The sequence below is a fragment of the Echinops telfairi genome, unplaced genomic scaffold, assembly GCF_000313985.2.
Source record: "Echinops telfairi isolate 266 unplaced genomic scaffold, ASM31398v2 ScPeMD7_32;HRSCAF=126, whole genome shotgun sequence".
Lineage (NCBI taxonomy): Eukaryota > Metazoa > Chordata > Mammalia > Afrosoricida > Tenrecidae > Echinops > Echinops telfairi.
Window position 1 is genome coordinate 924,316 of NW_022103929.1, and position 20,866 is coordinate 945,181.

General features: G+C 49.0%; 2 protein-coding genes across 3 annotated transcripts in view; one reads left to right on the forward strand and one right to left on the reverse strand.

Moving 5' to 3' along the window:
- The window catches only part of PSMB7 (proteasome 20S subunit beta 7), a 65,850-nt gene extending 50,234 nt beyond the window's left edge, over nt 1–15,616 (forward strand). Inside the window, exons 7-8 of the mRNA XM_004716463.3 lie at nt 11,193–11,344; nt 15,377–15,616. Of these exons, the coding sequence (XP_004716520.1) occupies nt 11,193–11,344; nt 15,377–15,488 (264 nt within the window). The 3' untranslated portion in view covers nt 15,489–15,616. The remainder of the gene's footprint in view (nt 1–11,192; nt 11,345–15,376) is intronic.
- A 1,008-nt stretch (nt 15,617–16,624) lies between these two features.
- Nucleotides 16,625–20,866, reverse strand: part of NEK6 (NIMA related kinase 6) — a 93,872-nt gene continuing 89,630 nt past the window's right edge. For both annotated transcript variants that reach the window (XM_045290197.1, XM_045290196.1), the window contains exon 10: nt 16,625–18,141. In XM_045290197.1, the coding sequence (XP_045146132.1) occupies nt 18,031–18,141 (111 nt within the window). In that variant the 3' untranslated portion in view covers nt 16,625–18,030. The remainder of the gene's footprint in view (nt 18,142–20,866) is intronic.

The following is a 20,866-nucleotide window of genomic DNA, read 5'->3' on the forward strand; positions in this document are numbered from 1 at the left end:
CTCTTTATTGCGCCTCGCTTTATTGCACTTTGTAGATAATGTAATTTTTACAAATTGAAGGTTTGTGGCAATCCTGTGCCAAGCTTACCTATTGGCTCTTAGTGTATCTTTTGGCAATTTTCACAATATTTTATTACTTTCATAATATGCTTGCACATTTAATAGATGGCAATAACTTAGGTTAAACATCTTTATAAACAAGTGTGTATAGACAGCTTTTATATACACTGGGAAACAAAAATTGTGGTTCACTTTATTGTGATATGCACTTTGTTACAATGATCTAGAACTAAATCTACAATATCTCTAAGGTATGCTTGCATTTACTGTGAAGAATTGTAGAGGTGAACTGCTTTAATCTTTTCATGACTGAATTATTTTATGCTTTGACTTGTTTTTGTGATGTTATGCTTTCAGTAATGGACTGACTGCATGCTGAAATCAAGAAAAAATTTTTTTGAGGTAATGGATTTTAATATAATTTTGTGGAACACATGCGTCCCAAATAGATTCATGGTAGGTTTAGTGGAATGAGGCCTGTTTTTTCAGTTCCTGCAGAGATACAGGTTTCTGCCAGGTACATGCTATAGCTGGGAAAGCCGTTTCCTGAGAAAGCGGAGAGGTTGGAAATGTTGGTGGGAAATCTAGGTCTCATGGGTCATGAAAGGGCTCAATACATAAACCCAAGAGTGATTTTTCAATTACATCTAGTAATTAAGGCCTAAACAAGCATCATTATTTTGGGAAGTGAAGTGTTTGGAGATTGATTCCATTTTCAGGTAAAAAACCAAACAAAACATGGGCTTAAGGAACTTTTAAACAGCGGTTCACAACCCATGGGTCTTGACCCCTTTGGGGGTTGAACGACCCTTTCACAGGGGTCACCTGGTTCATAACAATAGCAAAATTACAGTTATGAAGTAGCAATGAAAATAATTTTATGGTTGAGGGGGTCCCCACCCCATGAGGAACTGTAGTGAAGGGTCGTGGCATGAGGAAGGTTAAGAAGCACTGCTTTAAACTGTTGAGTTTCAGGCCTTCTCCTTGTTGGCTGTATACTTTTTAGCTACCCTTTACTCTCACGGACCCTTAGCTTACTGGATTTGTAAATGAGGTTGTGTGGTGGCTCCCTTCAGGGGTTGCTTAAAGAGTCAGTGGAACAATGTACTTTGGCACATCGCCTGGACACCTTAAATGTGAGTTCTCTTTTTGCCTTCTTTTACAGTATAGTTTCTGGTGAGATGTAGGAAGTGAAAAGGTGCTCTGTAGTAGACGTCCTGATATGGCAGTCCATTCTGTATGGAAAATGCACACACGAATAAGAGGTTTTTGTGGTATTATGTTGGATTTTATTTGCAATGTAGCAGTTAATTACATAATTGCTTTGCTTTGCATTGTTAATAGCAGTTGGCCATCACATTAGTAGTTCTGAAAGAGTTAAGCTTTCCTCTTGACAACTGTGTGAGCAGTAGAGAAGGGGCTGTCTCCATTCTCTAGTGCCACTGTCATACAAATATCACAAATGGATGGCTTTAACGAACAGCAGTTTATTTGCTCACAGTTTAGGAGTCTAGAAGTCCAAACTCGGGGTGCTGACTCGCGGGGAAGACGTTCTGCCTTTGATGGCTCTGGGGGAAGGTCTTTGTCTCTTCAGCTTCTGGTGCATTTTTCTATGGAGATAGCCAGGCGTCTGGCATCCATTACTCTACTTCTCTTCTACTCATTTAATCTTTTTATAAAAATAAATTCATTTTTAATTGGGAGTTAATACATATTTCAGTCTATAGTTCAATCACATCAAGCCGTATTGTACACTTGCTACCACAATTAGTTTCCCCCAAATCTTTTTTTAATATCTCGGAGAGATTGACTCAAGGCACACCCTACACCGATTATACCTTGTTAACATAACAGTAACAACCTATTCTTGCTTGGGAATAGAACCACGGACATAGAGGTTAGGATTTACAACACATTGTGAGGGGACATGATTTGATCCATAACAAATGTTGAGTGATCATGTTAGCGCTTGGCTGTCGCGCATACCAGGAACTGTGCTTACAGCTCAAAACGCTGCCTGACTTGACTGCCACCATCACAGGGGCTAGTAAGTAACAGCGGAGTTCGTAGCTGGATCGTCATTCTTTGCCCAGTCTTTCTCCTCAGTGTACCATCACCATAATCAACGTGGTGAATACCCCTGTATCCATTATAGCTCCCCCAAAGTTTCCTTATGCCTTTAGTCATCCTTCCTCCCCTTAGACCTTAAGAGGCTGTTTGCAGAATGGCCTTTTGAGCCTGGGGTCCCAGAAGAAGGTGGTCAGCCATAGGGAGTAGTAACCTGCACCAGTGTCCTGCCCCGATCCCCCTCCCCGTCTGCTTCCCTTGAGCCTGTGCACTTGTACATCCTCAGAACCTTTCCTTGAACATGCACAGCGCACCGTGACCAAGGCTCTCTCTTACTACTTCTCTCTATACATCCTTCCACTCTGGTGACCCCACAGGTCATGAAGCCTTGTATTCTAGCCACCACACTCGGTGCCAAGTAGGTGTTCTTGGAGAGTCCTGTCAGAGATGAGGTGGGATCCGTGTTGTTTCAGCCTAGCCTGATTACAGAACAACCTGAGCACACGTTCACTAACTCCACCTTTATTTTTTTTCTGTTTTCGTGACCCCCATTAAGGTACCTACTGCAGAAGCTTGCCAGTGTCTAGAAAATAGAATTGTTAGTGTCCGTTCTCCCCCCCACCCTTGCCACAGAGAAAGAGCTGTCAAGAGGTTACAAAGGCTTTTCTGTGATGGCTAGGTTCGCTTGGAGGAATTGAATGGTCCCTGTCCATGGCTGATGTGAGAAGTCCGATGGCACCTTCTGCCACTTCCAGTTCTGCTGGTGGTCCGTCCCTCTCTCAGCCTGCTCCTTCCTCCCTGTCCCTGCCACCTAGCTGCATATCCTTCTGGGGCTATTATAACCACTAACCCTCTTCCTCCTTGCCTTGGGGCTCTCCGTCCCAGGCTGCATTCTAAAACACAGCCTTACAGTGTCATTGTCCACGGACTCCCACTGGTGAGCTGGAAGGGCTGGCTCTGCTGCTGACTCTCAAGACTCGACCGTCCCTTGCATCGTATGGACCTGTAGTCATTTCTTCGCTGGCCTTCAGATTATCTGCTTGTTTTCCCACTGGACATTTTGTAGAAGCTGGGGCTCTGTTTGCTTAGGCTGCAGCCTGGGGTGTAGTAAGTACAGTGTGGGGGCATTCTTGCAGGGGCTTTGTAGCCTTTGAATTTTGTGATAGTCACGTTTTGCACTTCTAGAACAAGGTGTTCTGTAATGCTTTGGATTTCCTCCCTGTCCTTGTTAATCCTCCCTAGGCTAGAGAAACAGGATGGTGTCATAGAACGCACGCAGTTCCTTGAGCAGTTGCCCCTTCCTGTCCTCCTGACTGGTGGCACATAGGCTTGGTGTGACCATGGCTCTTCTGCTTGTCTCAGCCCCTGGCTTGCCTCCTCCACTGCTGGCAGGACTGAATTTTCGGTTATCATTTCCTTTTTTCATCCTTGGAAACCTTTATGCTGCCGGCTTTTCAATCTTCGTTATCCCCCAGGAACCAGTTCACTCCATTCTGTTCCCTTTTCTTTCCAAGTCTCTTTCTTTCAGAGTCTCCGGTAATTTATTTATTAGAGTTGTTGCTGATCGTATTGTTTTATGGAGAGAGAGGAATATTAAGATCTTACTAGCATCTGCGGCAGCTTGGTTTTTGTGTTGAGGATTCGTGAGCCGATTCCTCGCTTCCTTTAAATTCAGTCTTTCTTGGCCCCCCACCCCCTTTCTGATTACATTTAATTCGATGCAGCCTTGGAAATATATATTTGTATACACATATGCTGTGAACACGGATTTCTCCTCCTTGTGGAAAGCAATATGTTCTTGTCTTTTTGGTCCTTTTCCCTCTGGAAGCTTAGGTATTTCTTTCATTTGCCGTCACAGAATCCAGCAGAACCACTTGCCTGCCACCAGTGATCCTGATGGCGGGCTAGGAAGGCGGAGGCTTTGTGCTGCTAGGCACCACACATGCATGTGCCTCTGGGTTCTGAGGGCACAGTTGGGGCTAAGAGGCCACATCATGTGAGTAGCATCTGTGTCTGGCTCGGCCCAGAGATGAGGTGGGTGCTTCCTGTTGGTGCTCCCAGGCCCTTGCCCTGAGGACTTGCTACCAGTTCCAGCTCTGTCTGTAGATCTGTATGTGCACCGCCCCATTCTCTTAATGGGCATCCAGTGGTGGCATGGGGAGGCCAGTACTGACTGGCTCTCCTCCTGTGACAGCCTATCCTGGCCCACTGTGCTTGTGCAGCTTCTGACTTTGCTCAGCCACGAACTGTGAACAGCACAGCACGAGTGACCCAGATGGCAGTTCTTTGAAGATGAACACCTTTCCCATTTTGCTGGATTGTGTGCCAGTAAATTTCTGTGAGGTCAGAATCAAACTCATTGCCCTCACGTTGGTTCTGACCCTGAATGACCCCTCGGGATGGAGGAGAACTGCCGCCTAGACTTTCCAAGGCTGTACACCTTTATGAAGGCTGACCACAGAGCGGTTGTTGGATTTGAACTACCAACCCTTTGGTTAGCAGCTGAGCACTTAACTATTGGGCTACAGGTTCCTTAAAACCAGGAAACTAGCACTGTACCCGCAGCGGGTTTTCCCTCGGTTATTTGTGTCTTTGCCACTCAGATCTTGTTACAAAAACAAAACAAAATAAAAAAAGCTGTGCACTCAGCCCCCGCTGGAACTCTCTCTACTCACCCAGTTCCCAGATGTTCACACAGGCAGGCCGTGCTTACCCAAACTGCTCACGCCGAAACAAAACGCAGACACCTTTGCTTTTGACACACAGCCAGTCTGGGGGGGAAATGAAATGAACTTTTTCCATGATAAAATATATGGCTACACATGCGCTTCATCAGGTCTGCCCCTTGGCGTGGGAAGCCAACTGCTGGAGGGGGACTGTGTTGAACTCTTTTTGGAGCTCTTTAAATTTTATTCACCCATCAGCCATTAATGACTCCTTCAGGCCGCGTCAGTGACATGTCAGAACCTCAGCCTTGTCAGCAGGCCCCTCCCTACAGGAAGGACATTGTGCTTGTCCGGTGTTTCACGGTCTTCTGCTATTACTGCTCCCTGGTCCCACTTGGAAGTGATTGGATTTTGGAGCAACCTCATTTTGAAATTGATCTGCCATTTAATGTTTTTTTCTATTTAGAACTGAGGATGGATTTAAAGTTAATGTTGACTGTACTTACTTGTTTGCCTGCATACCAAGCACTGTGCTAGTTGTTTGGTATACAAGACAGGGAAGGTATGAAGCACACCCAAGTGAGGTGCAAATTTCTGGGTTTTCTTTTTAGAGCCCAAACGGATCACACCCAGACTTTGACCTAGTGTACTACAGACTACCAGAGCAATGGAGGTGTTTGTGTTTGACATAAAAAAGATAAAAGGTAGTCCAGGCTTCCAAGAAAAAACCTGAGTAGATTCCATTCTGGTTGAGAAACATAGTCAGCTATTAATAAAGGAACAGGCTATGGCGAACCAAGGGGTCCTTTCAGATTCTGTGAGCCAGAGGCGAGTCGGAGACAGTCAGTAGTGTGGGGTGAGCCACAGTGCCACCCACATTCGCAGTCTTCTGGAACCAGAGTGCAAAGGGCATCCGGGCCGAGGCCCCGGAAAAGAGGCGGAGCCGGGGGAGCTGTGCTTTTCACGGAGCAGGCTGGATCTGCCCCTTCGTCAGCTCCTCAGTACCACAAATGAATATTTTCCATCAAATGACCAATCTCATTTCTTTTTCAATTCTTCACAATTTTTAGCTACAAATTGATTGTCTGAAATGACTTGCCACAGATAAGTATTTTTACATTCCATAGCTGTATTTTAAGTACTATGTTAGGTTTTCCAGTCAGAATGCATATTTAATGCGTTGCCTGCCACCGGTGTAAGTAAAGCACTGCTCAGTATGCAGAACTGAAGAGTCGAATGGAGCAGGGTTATTTAAAGAGTATTAATTTGGTGCTGAACTGCCCAGGATGCCGTTGGCCGGGGCACCTACATTTGATTCCAGTGACATTCCCTATCTAAAACCGCTTCCGTGGGAAGAGGGATTGGACAAGATATAAGGTGGGGAAGTTTCTCTGCAGCACGCTATTTTGGACCGGCCCCGTCTCGGATGCCAAGGTAATCTATCAGTTTGTGAGTGTCTACAAAATGCAACTCTCTAGATAACAGGTTTAAAGTAAAGATTTAATACAGTCTCCATCTCCTATGATGTTGCAGTGACAGTTTAAAACTCATTCTCTAAATCTCAGCAGACTTTATAGCCAGCAGTGGGCCAATATAAAGTTTAATAGCATTACAACACATAAATCATCTTTTAAAGATGCTACTAGTAGCTCCAATATTAAATGCAGACAATCGCCTGTGTTATAAATAATTTATCAAACACCATTTCAGATTAGCCTTCCATGCTGAGTTATTTATTTTAGCCTTTTCTGTACGATTCCTAAGGCACTTTTTGAAAGATCCATTACTGGTCAGTTTAATGAACTTGGGGGTCTGTTTTGTCCCCTCAAGCACTCGGGTACAGCTGTGGTGACCATTACATGGCCGACATGGACCTCTTTGTGCCTTTTACAAGTGCTGCCCATTTGTCATGCAGCGGTAAATGGAGCTGCACATTGGAGTCCAGGGACACATTGTGCGATGCGTGATGGAGACAAACAGATAGCTCTATAAAGTGCTGCTTGTCACAGCTGACTTGTCGTGCAGTACATCACTCTGACTGTAATCTCATTGAAGAAGCAGGGCTGGCCCGGGGGACGGATATTCCCAGTTAGTTTGGTCTTTGTAGCTATAAAGCAGGAAGTGTTCCTTTTATATTCCCTGAACTTTTAGGGAGTGTGCTTTTTGCTGGGATTAATTATTATAGGAACTTTGGCGTGGCACCACAAGGAGATTTGTCAGCAGGTTTGTTCGGACCTCCTTCTCCTGGCCTGGGGCTTGGTTCAGGATGCTCTGAACTAAATCAGGCTTTTAGGAGCCCTTTGACATGCTTTGTTAAATGATTTACCACTGCAAGCTTTCGCTATGTGCCAGGCACTGGAGTAGGTGCTTTTACTTGAAATCCTTGCAGCAGTTTTGTGAGGCAGGATTTGTTCAGCGTGTATGATAGAGGAGGAGAGTGAACGCAGAGAGGTGAAGTGACTTGCCCAAAGTTGCACAGCAGTCGTAAGTGCCAGACTGGGAGTTCATACCCAATCTTTCTTCTGCCACAGCTGCTTGGGTGACCTTGACCCTGGGTCCTGCAACTAGCTTGCAGTCACCAGAGGCATCTTGGAGCATCTCTAAAGAAAAACAGGTTACCATGGGCTTGGATGGCCATTTTCTTTGTAGCCAAGATGAGTTCTGTGGGTCCAGTCCCACACTGAACCCAAGTGCTCTTGTGACTGGTGATACAAATCCATGAACATCTGGCTTCGGAGGCCACTGGGCCTGATTAGCTGGGGTCACAGACTCTGCCATGCTTTGCCAACACCCTTCCATGGCAGCTGTCCCAGGCAGGCAGCCTGCATTTTCCAACACAGGGAAACGCAGTGTCTCTGCAGGAGGAGTGCTGGAGGGAGGGCGAACCAGTGCTTCTGCATGGATTGTGAGCCAGAGGGCCATACAGCGGGGCATTGTCCCCATGCCGGCTTTTGGCTTGCAGTTTTTCTTGATGGGTTCCCTAAATATTTGGTAGCACATGTTAAAGACAAAAGTTGTGTAATTGCAAAATCCCATTATAAGGAAAACACAGTATGATTGTGCTCAGGAGCATATTTGCATATGCATCTAGAATCAATGGGTATGGAAATGCTCTAGTTAAAGGCATTCTTCCACATAGGAAGCTGATCCCTTATCTCTGAAAATGTTAGACAGTACACAGCCTTGGTCATTTTTACCTTGCTTGACTCCTGAGAGTGGGCATGTGTGATAGTGATTGATGTCTGATATAACTGTGTCCTGGAAACGTGACTGTGACCCGGCAGAGAGTGAAGGAGGCAGACCCTGGAGGTACAGTGGTCTGTAGGCAGTTTGGGAAACAACACATCCTCCACCCCTCAATGGAAATGGCCTGCTGCTGGCATCAGCCTTCCTCGTCTGACTTAGCCAGTTCTGAGCATACAGGTGCAGAGGAGTGGCACAGCCCAGAATCCTGTTAGCAATCTGGAGTCCCAGCTCAGGACTGAGGCTGGGTACTAGTGAGCTGGTGTGGCCTGTGGTGGTGTGGCCCTAAAGCCTAAGGATTTTGACAAGCATCGCCATGAGACTTGAGACAAGCCATTGGATCTCGTCCAGCTCTAGTTTCTGACACTACCAACCTGACTGGATGGATGGTTTTGGGGGTGAAAATCCACGATGGTGATTGTACATTGAGGAGGTGCAGGGTAGAGGCACGATCCATTTCATTTCATACATGCCCTTCAGCCCTATGTAGGTGGTAGAGGCCTGGGGCTGACAGGAAGGGGACAGATTGTGACTGTGAGAATTTCTTAAGAATTTTTTTTTCCTTTGAGTTGGTGGGGAATAAAGGAAGTTAAAAAGTATATTTGCTTAATTTTAAAAAATCCCTTATCTTTTAGCAAATAGTAATTTTATGACTCAATCAAGGTATACATACTTTCCACATTTTTAAGTTATCGTTTCAGAATATTTGCAATTAGAGGAAGAATCACTCCTGATCTCGTAGCCCCGTGAGCATTGTGGGATCGAGATGCCCTGCGTAATGGACTGGCCCATGCCATGGGTACATTTTAGTTTCATCTGGTCTTTCCCCACTTCTTCTACCCCACCAACAACTTACTTGGGAAATGGACCCCTATGGTCTTAGGTGCTGCTGGCAGGCCTAGTGCCGCCTGCCCACTGGGCGCCATCGTCGGGTCACAGCCCTGCAGCACGACGAGAAAAGACAGAGCAGAGAAGGGCATGAGGAGGTAGGAAGTGGGCGGAGGAAATGGTGGGGGCCCTACACATGCACACTTGCACACTGTGTGCCTGCCTCTGCCTTACTAGGACTTGGCATATTAAAAACATTATCCCCGAGTCCGTTGATGGTTTCTAAAGAAATGAATTGGCATGCGCCTGTTTTGTAAAAGGGGTTGCGCCCTTGCAACCAAGTCTGTGCTTACACATCTGTGTGCTCCGCTCCTGTCTTGGCTGCCACCTTCAGCAAGGGTTTTGGCCTCATAGAACACTGGAAATACCAGGTGAGAATCCCAACAAGGGGAATGCCTGTGTGAAATCATTCTTACAGGACCTTGTGGTCAGGTATACTGTATGTACATGGCTTCGTTGGCCTTGCTCAGGGTGAAGAGGGATGGAATAAAGATGAAAATAACCAGCCCCTGGCCCCTGTACCTGGCTTGCTGTGGGATCCCACTTTCAGCTGAGCCTTCTCTGAGTCTGTAGAGGGCACTCCTGTCACTGCAGCCTCACTTTCTGACTTGAAAAGTGGTGGTCTTTTCAGATATTTTTACAACTCGAAGTCTGAGAATCAGCCTTTAGAGGATTTCAAGGCTGGCATTTTAGGCAGTAGGCGGCGCCTGTTTTTCTTACAGGGTTTAACCAACATGACCACCTTATTTCAGCCAGCATGGCTCAGGACTCTCCTGCCTGGGTGGCTTGGGAAGGGGCTGCAGAACAGGTTGGATTTCCTTCTTTGAAAGGTTGGTTCATTTCTGTTCTTGTTGCATAAAGAGCTTCAATTAGATGTACACCAGGCCCTGCCTGGCTGCGTTCACTGCCTACCTCTGTTGCTCTCACTTGTTTTTTGTGGTGCTCGGTCTGCCTGGCCCTCAGTCCTGCCTGAGGCCCTTACTGACTGACTGACCCAGGGTTCCCACAGCTCCACATCAGACTGCATTGCAGTTACTTGGGTGTCTCATAGCCCCACCTGAACATAAGTCCCTAGAGGGCAGGTATCTTGGGTCTCTCTGCAATCAGTGTCTGGCCTCCTGGGATAAGAGATGAGTTAGTCCATTTGTTCACGAGTAATGTTTGGGGGTGTAGACTTGCTTCCTAAACTGGAATGGAGGAGAGGCACACCAGTGACCTAGTAAACGCAGACCTATTCGTGGGAGGAGATGGGTTCTCCTGTGCAGCGGGTCCCATCCTTCCCCTCCACCATGATTTGCCTGACCACTGCTGTGTTTTGGTGTTAGTGTTTTTCCCGTGAGAATGACTTTCTCCCGTCTGTGACCCGGAAGCAAGTTTCAGCCAGTGCTAGACATATTAGGCCCCTGGTCAGCACAGCAGAGTACAGCCTGTGTGTGATTCAGATCTGACCCACCACTGTCCTTGTTAATATGAAGTTTTTTAATTTAATTTTATTTTATTGGGGGCACTTACAGCTCTTCACAATCTATACATACATCCATTGTGTCAAACACATCTGTACATCTGTTGTCATCTTTCTCAAAACATTTTCTTTCTCCTTGAGCCCCTGGCACCAGCTCTTCTTTTAATAAAGTTTTATTGGAACAGAGTATGTCCATTCGCTAACACATACAGTCCATAGCTATTGCCATGTTATTCATGACAGAAACGGCATACTTACAAAACCTGAAATATTTACTGCTTGGCCCTTGACAATGGGAGTTGCTGGCCCCTGATTTAGATGGTGAGTCGTCTTTGTCAGCCCGACAGTTTCCAGCTTTGCAGTGATTGACTGTAAAACAGTATGATAAAGAGGGGACACATGCGGAGAGGGCTGAAAAGCCCACTCCCCTCACTGAGCATCTTGGAGACCTTGGGTAAATCATTTAGGTCAGGGGTTCTCAAACTGTGGCCCACAGGCCCTATGTGGCTCGCCGAGGTTATTTATCCTGGCCGCCGGGTGTTTTTGCCCCGTTGTGTTTTTTACTTCAAAATAAGATATGTGCAGTGTGCATAGGAATTTGTTCACAGTTTTTTTTTTAAACTATAGCCTGGCCATCCAACGGGTCTGAGGAACAGTGAACTGGCCCCCTGTTTAGAAAGTTTGAGGACCCCTGATTAGGTTCTGTTAGTCATTTTTTTCATCTGTAAGACTGCCCGCCTCCTGTGAGAACTTCTTGCGAGGCTCAGTCAGGCTGCAGGTGCAGTCACTGCCATTTGCTTTTTCAGGAGGAAGAGGCCAAGAAGCTGGTGAGTGAGGCCATTGGGGCTGGCGTCTTCAATGACTTGGGCTCCGGAAGCAACATCGATCTCTGTGTCATCAGCAAGAGCAAGTTGGATTTTCTCCGCCCCTTCTCGGTGCCCAATAAAAAGGGCACCAGGTAAGCACTTGTGCCCTGCCCTCTGTGGCCCCCTGGATGTCTACATGGCGCTTGGCCGGGTTTTTTGTGATTCTCTCTCACGCTTAGCAAACCATGTGCCCCAGGCCAGCTGACACAGCAACCTTTGATCAGGGCTGCTGTCGGGTATGGCGCCCAGGCAAGCTGAGTCCTAAGCTAGAAATTGTGATCAGGAGTGTTTTTAAAAGAATCCCCTGAAATTCTTTTTTCCCCCCAGGGCAGGCAGAATGGTCTGTGGCTCCTGAGAGGCCACTGTTAACCAGATCCGGTTAGGTTTGGGAGGGGGTCTGCCAGTAAGTCTGTGGAAACTGCTGAGCAGTGATGCCGCCCAGCTAAGCAGCAGGACCCAGTGGAGGTCTAGTGGGTTTGCTGCGCAACACACAACCCTGGAAAGTTTGGAACTGGTGGCTGGCGAGGGCGGGGAACCGCATTGGCGACCTTTGTGGCTGTCCAGCTACTTCCATCCCAGTGTGGCAGGGCTGAGTGGGTGTGCAGCACACTGGGCCTTCCACACGCATCCAGCAGCTCCCCTCTGGAGTGCTTGCTCTAACCCCTCACCAGATCAGGTGTAATTCACAGGAAGGAATAGAGCATTGAAAGCCAGCGGTATTCATTGCCACGGCCCCTCCAAGTTGTGAAAGCTCACCGGTGTCATCCTGCCACTGAACGACCCAGCAGCTGTGGATCAGTGGGGGGTGGGAGAAATGGCCAGCAGCTAAGTTGGTGACTTTGGGCAAGTTGCTCACCCTGCCTTTGAAACGATAAGGCTGGACTAGTGGTCAGTAATGATAACAGGCGGTCCCTGGGCTTTCGCAGGAAGTGGGGAGCATCTTGAGCAGCTCAGGGCTGGGGTGGGGGAAAAGTAGGCTTTGCTGCTTTTCAGCTCCCTGAAGACCTGAGCCAGACCCCTGTCTGGTGTACGTCACCAGGTCCGTATGGGTACAGCGTGGCTTGGGCAGCCTGTGCTAAAGTGGGGAGGGGCTGGGGAGGGTAGGAGAAGAGTGGGAGGTGCTGGTTACACTCCATCCTTCTATTCAGACTGCACCTCGCAAAGTGGGGAGAATTCGAGAGGTCTTAGTTGAAGCCTTGCAGAGTAGTGTGTGTGTCTACAGGGAGCTGTGTGGGACTCGAGCCCTTGTCCAAAAGCAGTATATCTTACTGTACTAAATGTTGGCAGAGGAGTCAATACACATGTAGAAAAAACAGACTCCACTGGCCAGCTGTGAAGATTCAGCAAGGTGATATGGAAGGTGCTAGGCATGTGGTCCAGGTGCGGTGGTCTGACCTCTGGACCAAGCTGCCCCCTCCAGCCCCACCCTCACCCCCACCAATGCCCTGTGGCTGAGGGCACTCATACCAGCAGTTCACATGTTCTCTCAGATCTTACTGTCAGCATTTTGGTCAGCACTTGCCTGACTGGGACACTATCTGCCTTAGTGGTGAGGGGCGTTTCCCCAAAGTGTCAGAGGACCTGGCTCTGAAATTATTATTGCTTCCCCTGACTCTCCACAGCCCTGTTTTGCAATCCTTTGTTGCTTAAGGTTGAGCCCTCCCTGCATGCTGCTGAAACCACGAGGTGAAGAGCCTCTTGTGTATCCAAATCTCCAAGAGACACAGAGATGTGTTGCAAATGAGTCAGGAATGTAGAGGCCTCTGGGGACACAGGCTCCAAGTGTGTTGGTTGGCCAAGCTTCCAGGATGGTGAGGATTGAGAGACCTCTTCAAGTAAAGGGTGGGGAGGGGAGGGGGAGACTGAGGGGCCCATTTTAAAAAGATGAGACCACTTGGGCTCTTTAAGGATAGAATGTGACAACAACAAGGCATGTAACAAATAAAGGAGAAAGACTTGGATAAGCATTTCACCAAAGAGCATATTCAAATGAGCGCCAAACACCTGAAAAAGATGCTCAGTGTAATTAGCCATCAGAAATGCAAATCCAAACCACAGTGAGATGCCATTTGGTTCCCAATAGGATAGCTAAGATTAAAATAAAATAAAACAAACTAAAATGTAATCAAAGGAAATCTGGGCCTTACTCATTGCTGGTGGGAAGTAAATAGTAGAGCATTATGATGAATATCGTGGTGGTACCTCCATCAACTAAAAATTGAACTACCACATGACCCAACGGTTGCAGTCCTAGGTGTATACCAAGAGTCTTGAAAGCACAGAGACTCGGGCCTGTCCACCAGTGCTTATTACTGCACTTGTCACAAGAGCCAAGGAGGAAACAACTTCCTGCCTGAATGGCTAAGCACCGTTTATGTGCGTGCAGCGGAACCCTCGCCGTGGAGAAGGGAGTCCTTGGTACAGGCTGCAGTGTGGGGGCGGGGGGGTCCTCGAATCCCCGCTGTGTGAAATAAGTTAACCACATAGGAAGGCACTTGAGAGCATTTTGGAAACATTTCATTGTCTTAAGTTGACTTTTCCACAGAACTCTTTGAAGCCCACTTGTATATGGGGAGAAAGACAGGGAATTCCTGTTCTACCTTGTTCGCAGAGTTGCTCTGAGTCGGCATCGACTCGACGGCAGTGCGTTTGGTTTGGCTTTCGGTTTTGTATTTTATGACCTCACTTCTGAAAAAGATAAGCAGCAGCAGATGCTTCGAGACAGAAGAACTGGATGGTGCCTGACCACCTTCACTGAACTGATTCCATGGAGGGGGGAGTCCGGATCAGAAGGGGGGAATACAGACTAGAATTCCAAAAATGTCCTGGAATTCCCACTCTCTGGTCCCTGAAGAGTAGATGAACTCCTGAAACGATTGCCCTGAGGTAATCTTTAACCCTTAAACCAAAATTAACCCCTCCAGTCTTCTGACAATCAAACAGTAGCCTAACGAGTAAAAACATCTGCTGGGGGCAGAACGCCCTTCCGAGAAGCACCTAGGTGAGACACGTGGCCACAGGCTCTGGCGGGCTTAGCTAGGGACTTTGAGGGCCTGTGGGTTCTGTGAGGAAGGGAGGAACAACCTAGGAGACAGGGGCACCGGGGATGTGATCAGTGTGGTTAGAGGATACTTCACGCAGAAACCCTCAGATGGGTGTATGTTGTGTGGTATATATTCTTAACACCAACAACATTGTTTTTAAAATAATAATCAAGTGTGGTGGGGATGGGAAGATAATGCAGAAATGAAGGCAAGCTGCTGCTTGCTGCCCAAGCTCTTGGACTGGACACAGCTGTGCAAGTCTCCCTTTTTTCTGCATCTTGCTCCTTTGAGTCCAAGTGCCCTTTCGGGGAGGGTGGGTTTCCAAGAACCCCAGGGCTGTGGCACAGCTGGCCGGTATGCGCGGTTGAGATGTGCCCTAGCGAGGGACAGGCCTGAAGAATAGTTGGGTACATGCTGCTCTTTGGCAGTCTCGGGATTCGTGGCCCTGCTGGGAGAATTAGCAGTCAGCCCTGTGCGCAGCTTCCCACCAAGGAAACGTATTAGATCTGTTGTCCTGGTGACCCACCTTGTCCCTGCAGGACAGTTAACTCTTGAGTCTTGAGGGTGTGGTCTAAAGTGACAAGTCCACAGTTTGGTTGTGGATCATTTTATATTGTTTATACTTGTAGGTACTTTAAAAATCCTTAAGGCAATAATTCTGTCATTTTTGCTGCTTCACAAGAAACTTAAAATGAAGACTTGACCTCCTGCTGGTTACCGAAAGATACTTTACTGAGACTGAAGTTTAAAGTCAGTGTCTGCTGTGTTCTGGTGCCTTCCAGGGGTGCGAGGTGGGAAAGAACCTTGAGGGGCAGATGCTGTCTCCATTCTCTCGTGGGACTGACACTGTATCTGCCGGGCTCCCGTTTTGTAGCCCTTCAGGGCTGGAGAGAGAGAGACCCTTGGGGAAGTGCAGTTCCTCCCCTGGTCCCTGAGCTGGGAATGAGGAGGGCCAGCCGGGCTGTAGGCGAGCCTGCATGTAGCCAGCACGTAGCTGCTGCTCCTGAACCTCTCAATCCCCTCCCCTCATGGCATGGCACCCTCAGCGACATCTCATGCGCTTTTGTTTCCTCTCACTAGGCTTGGCCGGTACAGGTGTGAAAAAGGGACCACTGCTGTCCTCACCGAGAAGGTCACTACCCTGGACATTGAGGTCCTGGAAGAAACTGTCCAGACAATGGACACTTCGTGAATGTGCCGGCATAGGCTGGCTGGTTACTGCTCTAAAAGGCGGGGCACCCAAAGGCCCCTCTCTGGAAGACATTCGTTTGACCAGTGTGTGGTAAATGAAACTCAATAAAAACCAAATTGGGTGGCTAAGGCTTGGGGCTGTGTGTTTTTGTTTTGTTTTTTTTAGGTCTGCTAAGGCCCATTGCCCCAGCCCCTTCTAGGGATGGGAGTTCACCTGTACCTGCCTAGGTCATGGTGGGGCAAGGGTGATGCACCCTTCTAGACCTGGAGGCGTGCACCCCCACCTTAGGCTATCCGGGGGGAGGGGGGATGTCCCCAGTTGTTTTTGTTTGAAGTTGAGTGAAGCACAGCAAGCCAAACAAGAAGGAATAGAGTAGAGTCTTCAAGTGTGATTGCTAGTGCCCGGCTCAGTCCTAAGTGCCAAGAAAGGAGGAGGAGGAGTGGGGCTGACTTTGCTGCAATGGAGCGGCATGTATTGGGGAGTGGGGGGAGGCATGTATGCTCCACTTTGGTGCCACAGAATGCTTGCGGGGTGGTGGTGGTGGTGGTGTGGGTGTTACTCTTTTGTAATAATTAAGACACAGCGATTTCACAAACAACCTGGTCTGGTGAATGGTTGACGTATCCCCAGAGGGTCCCGCTAGTCAGACAATGGTTACCATGCTGCTAAAAGTGGATCGAGTAGAGAAGGTAAGTTCCTGTGTTCTCAGGCGACTCTGCCCAGAGAACCACCATAGGGGTTCTGAGAGCCTGAAAGGAATATTTGCTAAGCGTTTGTCTGGGCCTAGAACAGCTTTCGGTGTTAAGTGCTAGGCAGGGGGAGAGCATTGCTGGGGACACAGGAAAGAGGCCCGGCCCCATGAGGCTTCCAGAGCGGGCCCACTGGCAGCTGGTCTCCCCTGCTACAAGTGCTAGAGTCTGGTGGGGGAGAACAATGGGATTATGTAGGGCCCAACTTGGCTGAAAGCATCCCGATCTCTAGAGCGCTTAAAAAATTTCCAGGGCGACTCAGGATGCCACCGGGCCTGGGAAATGGTGTTTTTAAAGGCTTCTCGAGATGATGCTACCAACTTGGTTGTAACTTTACTGGTTTGGAAGGATGAAACTTTAAAAATGCCCATGAATCACTCAGAAAAGTCACCCCTTTCCCCCTTTTATTGCAAACACGGAGAACCAGTACAAAGCCAAGGTTGCATCTGAAGAACAGCTCTCAGAACCTAGTGTTCACAGCAGAACCCAATCCACGGCACCTGGAGACAGTGGTGCCCTTGTTCCAAGTCCTTTATTCCCATGGAGGCCTGGTCAGTGAGCTCCCAGGGTCAGCCAGTGGGTCAGAAACACCCCACAACAATGGGGTGGGGTGGTTGTGCCCAAGTCTAGAGGGCTGAACTGTCATCAGGTCAGTGGACGTCCCTGTAGACCGTGGGAGTATTGATTTGAGTGTAGAGACACAATGCGAACGATTTCCTTCAGAGAGTGAATTCACATTTATAAATTAAGCTTCACAGTTACTCCTGTTTGGGAGCAGAAACCAGTGAGCAGGCAGCTGGCCTCCTGCAACAGCGCAGCCATACAAGGGTTCTTGACTTTCACAATCTGTGGGCGTCAGCTTTGGGAAGGGGAGCGAGCGGCTACTGCTGATCGAGCATCTATGATGTGCTAGGTAACTTGCAGGTTTTACTTCAAATTCTGTCAGCAACCCTGGAGGGTGGGGAAGTGTTAGTCCCATTTTATGGATAAGGAAGTAAAGGCCCAGAAAGGTTAGGGAAGCCGTCTTCAGTCCACACCAGGAAGTTACTGAACCAGAATTTGTAGAGAGGACCGACCTTAGATAGCACTTGTACTGCTACCCAGTGCTTCTGAGGCCTAACACTGCCCTGGAGAGGAAGTCTCGCACGAAGGCAGAGGGCCAAGTGTAGCTATTGCTCTGGAGGAGGTGGCGAACGGGCCTGCAAGGAAAAAGGGGCTTTCCCATAGCGTTTACCCGGAAGCTGTGCCGGGTGCTGGATTCTCACGGTGTTCATCAAGTTAGAGTGTAGATTAGAGCATTAGCAAAATCTCCACTCCAGGGGGAAGAAACCCCCAACTTTCCACTTTATCCCTTTATAATAGGCAACACTAAGCAGGCACAGATTGGCTGTTGGAAAAAATAACTAAGAACTAAACTGAACTTGGTACTAACCATAGTCAAAGGCTCACTAAACATGGCAGACAACTGCGATTCTCACTGGAGAAAGGCTGAGGAGTCATGGAAGGGATCTGCCAAAGGATTCACATTATGACCCAGACAGAGGCACTTCAGGGCCTGCCCAGCCGCCCAGCCTAGATTGTCCACAGCCGATACAGAACTTTCCAGGTCTGACCGTCAATGACACGAGGGCTGCGCCCTCCCCAGAGGTGGTCTGCAGCATTGCTGCTGTCAAGCCCGGTCCCCTCGGAAGACCCCCTTTGTCTTAGTTCTAGGCTACCAGGCAGCCACTTCGGAGCTAGGAAGAGTCGGGCAAAGTGGTACTGGCTTGTCCCAGGGCACGGAGCAGCTGTGTTCAGGTGCTGGACATCCAGACGTGCATCTGTTTGGCCACCTGGTGCACATACCCGATGTCAGGTCTCTGGGTGGGGTCAGGGTAGATGCACATGCTGACCAGTTCTCGTAACTGCAAGGGAGAGAACGGGCACGTTAATCTCAGGAAAGCAGCCTCATGCTGACCAGTTCTCGTAACTGCAAGGGAGAGAACGGGCACGTTAATCTCAGGAAAGCAGCCTCGTTGAGACAGCGCGCTCAGCACTGTTGCCTGCGTTGACCATATCTCATCCCTGGAGCCACGAGAAGGCTGTCGGCTGTACAGTCACCGAGGGAGAGGCTGGCCTTGACACCCGGAGGGGGGGGGTGCCTCTAAGTAACTATCCTCCCCGCCACCGAGCAGAGCTGTTCTCCGCTGTCAGTCACACGAATACCCAAACCAGAGGACAAAACTCGAGGAAGGGCTTATTGATCATAATAAATGCATTAACATGCAGCAGGCCTGCAGCCTGCCCACCCCCTGGCCTCTTTATTGTGCTCATGAAAGACAGAGCTTTTAATTACACAGACACTGAAGGCTGCTCCGCCTCGAGGTGGGGGAGGGGTGCCTTGAGCCTCTGATCGCCTCATGTTCTTCTGATAGCCAGAGTGCCAATTATTTTAATGGTAATTAAAATAATGACCTCAAAAAGCAGCCTACCTCTTAACTTGCCTCCCAGCCCACCACACACTTTTGACATTTAAATACCTGCTGCTGGAAGGGCTGCTTCCCCCAGCAGGGGTCACGGGCAGCAGCAGGGAGAGGGGGCACCCTGGGTAATGGTGGTCACAAGTAGCCTCCAGTTGCCATGCTCAGGGATGCAGGGAAGGGTGCAGAGGTCATTTTAGGGCCCAAGGGCCACCGCACAGGCTGCCCCAGGAGGTGCTGCATTCCGGGTCCATCTGGATGGGGACTTTGCTACAGAGCCTTAGGACAGACCCTTCAATCTGCACATATGCTTTTTGGGGCTCCCAGGCTTTATAAACACCCCAGACATGACAGCTGAGCCCACAGCCTGCTGGCGACTCCTGGAGTCAGGTTGCCCAGGGATGAGACCGGCCTTTCTGCATTTTACAGCGTCCCAGGAAGGAGGCTGGTGAAAATGCCCCAGGAAACCACTTCTGGGCAGAGTCTGCTTGTCCAGCACTGCTCACTGGTCATCAATGAGATTCAGAAGTCTAGGGAAACAAAGCCGAATGAAAATAAAGCAGCTTCCTTATTTCCATTTCAAATAAATGGTAAGACTTCGGGAGCTTCCGTGCCAGGAAGCACCCCTGGCTCCCGCACAGACCCACCTGTGAGTCAGGCTTACGAAGAACTGGGCACCTTGGCGAGCAATTGCTCGGGAGCAGGATGGCTGATTAGAGGTGGGGAGGGGAGGGGGGGGCTGAGGGCGTCATCCGTGGATTTGCCTATTTCAGCTTTATAACAGATTGCAGGTCCTGTTTACAGACAGGAGACTGAGGGACTGCAGTGGTTTGCGCCAAGTCCATCCATGGCTTCTTGTGTCTTAAGTAGTACTAGATTCTACACTTTTACCCAAAAAAGGTAAAATCAAATACTTTGGTCAAGAAATTAACAAGTTTTCCCTTTTCTACTAACTTCAGTGTTAGTGCCTACATGCTTCCTTCCAAGGTATATGAGGGGGCTTTAAAAGGTTTGTGGGGAAATCCCTTGGTCTTTCCATTCCGTTTCCCACACACTTTCCCAACCCCTTTCATATGTAAGAATTCTGGAAGGCCTGTGGGGCAGGCTGCGGTACAGCTTGTGGGAAACGTGCCCTGACCCTACCATGGGCCTCGGAACCTACAAAGCACTGCCTCGAGCACTAGATACCCGGGAGAAGTTGGTGGACCTCCAGCCACAGGGTTAGAGCTCATCAAGGGACGCAGCCTCCGGACAGGCATGCCAAGGACCAGGCCCACGGAGGACAAGGGTTGCACCTCCCAAAGCCTGTGGAGTTGTCGGGTGTTGATTTCGACAAGCTGCAGGGCGGGTGACTCCCTCCAAGCTGCTGGGTGATCAGCTACTGAAGTGCCACCAGAAACGGGGTGGCCCAGTGGCCGGTGTGGTATGCAGGCTCAGGTGGATCATTTGAGTTTGAGTCCTGGCTACACTTCCCACAAGTCGGGTGACCTTGAGGAAGTTCCTTTGCCCATTTGTGTCTTGCTTTCCCAGGTAAGCTGAGTGGAGAGAAGACGCAACATGGGGACTCAACAATGATGTGAGCCTTGGCCAGTAGTCCTGTGGGTGGGCTGGTGGGCGTGGGAAGGGCTCATGCCCCTCGTCGCCCCCCACAGCGTTGCTCTGTGCTACATTCTGTGACTGTGACGGCCCGGTGATGGTGGGAATGGCTCAGTACATGTTAGCCTGACGCTAGGCTGAGCACACTAAATGCATTAAAAAAAGAAAAGCAGATTCCCATTCATAGTGCCCCTACAGGACAGGGCTAAACTGCCCCCGTGGGTTTCTGAGGCAGGAATTCTCGATGGGAGCAGAAGTCTCATCATTTCCCCATGCCGCATGGTGGTTTTGAACCCAAGGCATGATCTACTCTGCCAGTAAGAGCTCCATACGCCTCAAGGCTCCCGCGTGAAATGCTTGGCACTCATTGACCCTCACCCTGATCCTCTGAGGTGGTGGTGAGTGGGTTCTGACCGGGTGCTCTAGGTGCAACAAAGTGAAACACTGCCTGGCCCTGCACCCTCCTCTACCAAGCTCAACGTCCTTCTCCAGGGACTAGTCCCCCGGAAAATGGCCGAAGGATGGGAGAAAGAGTCTTTGCATCCTTGCTCCTCAGGAGCATTCCAGTTGCACT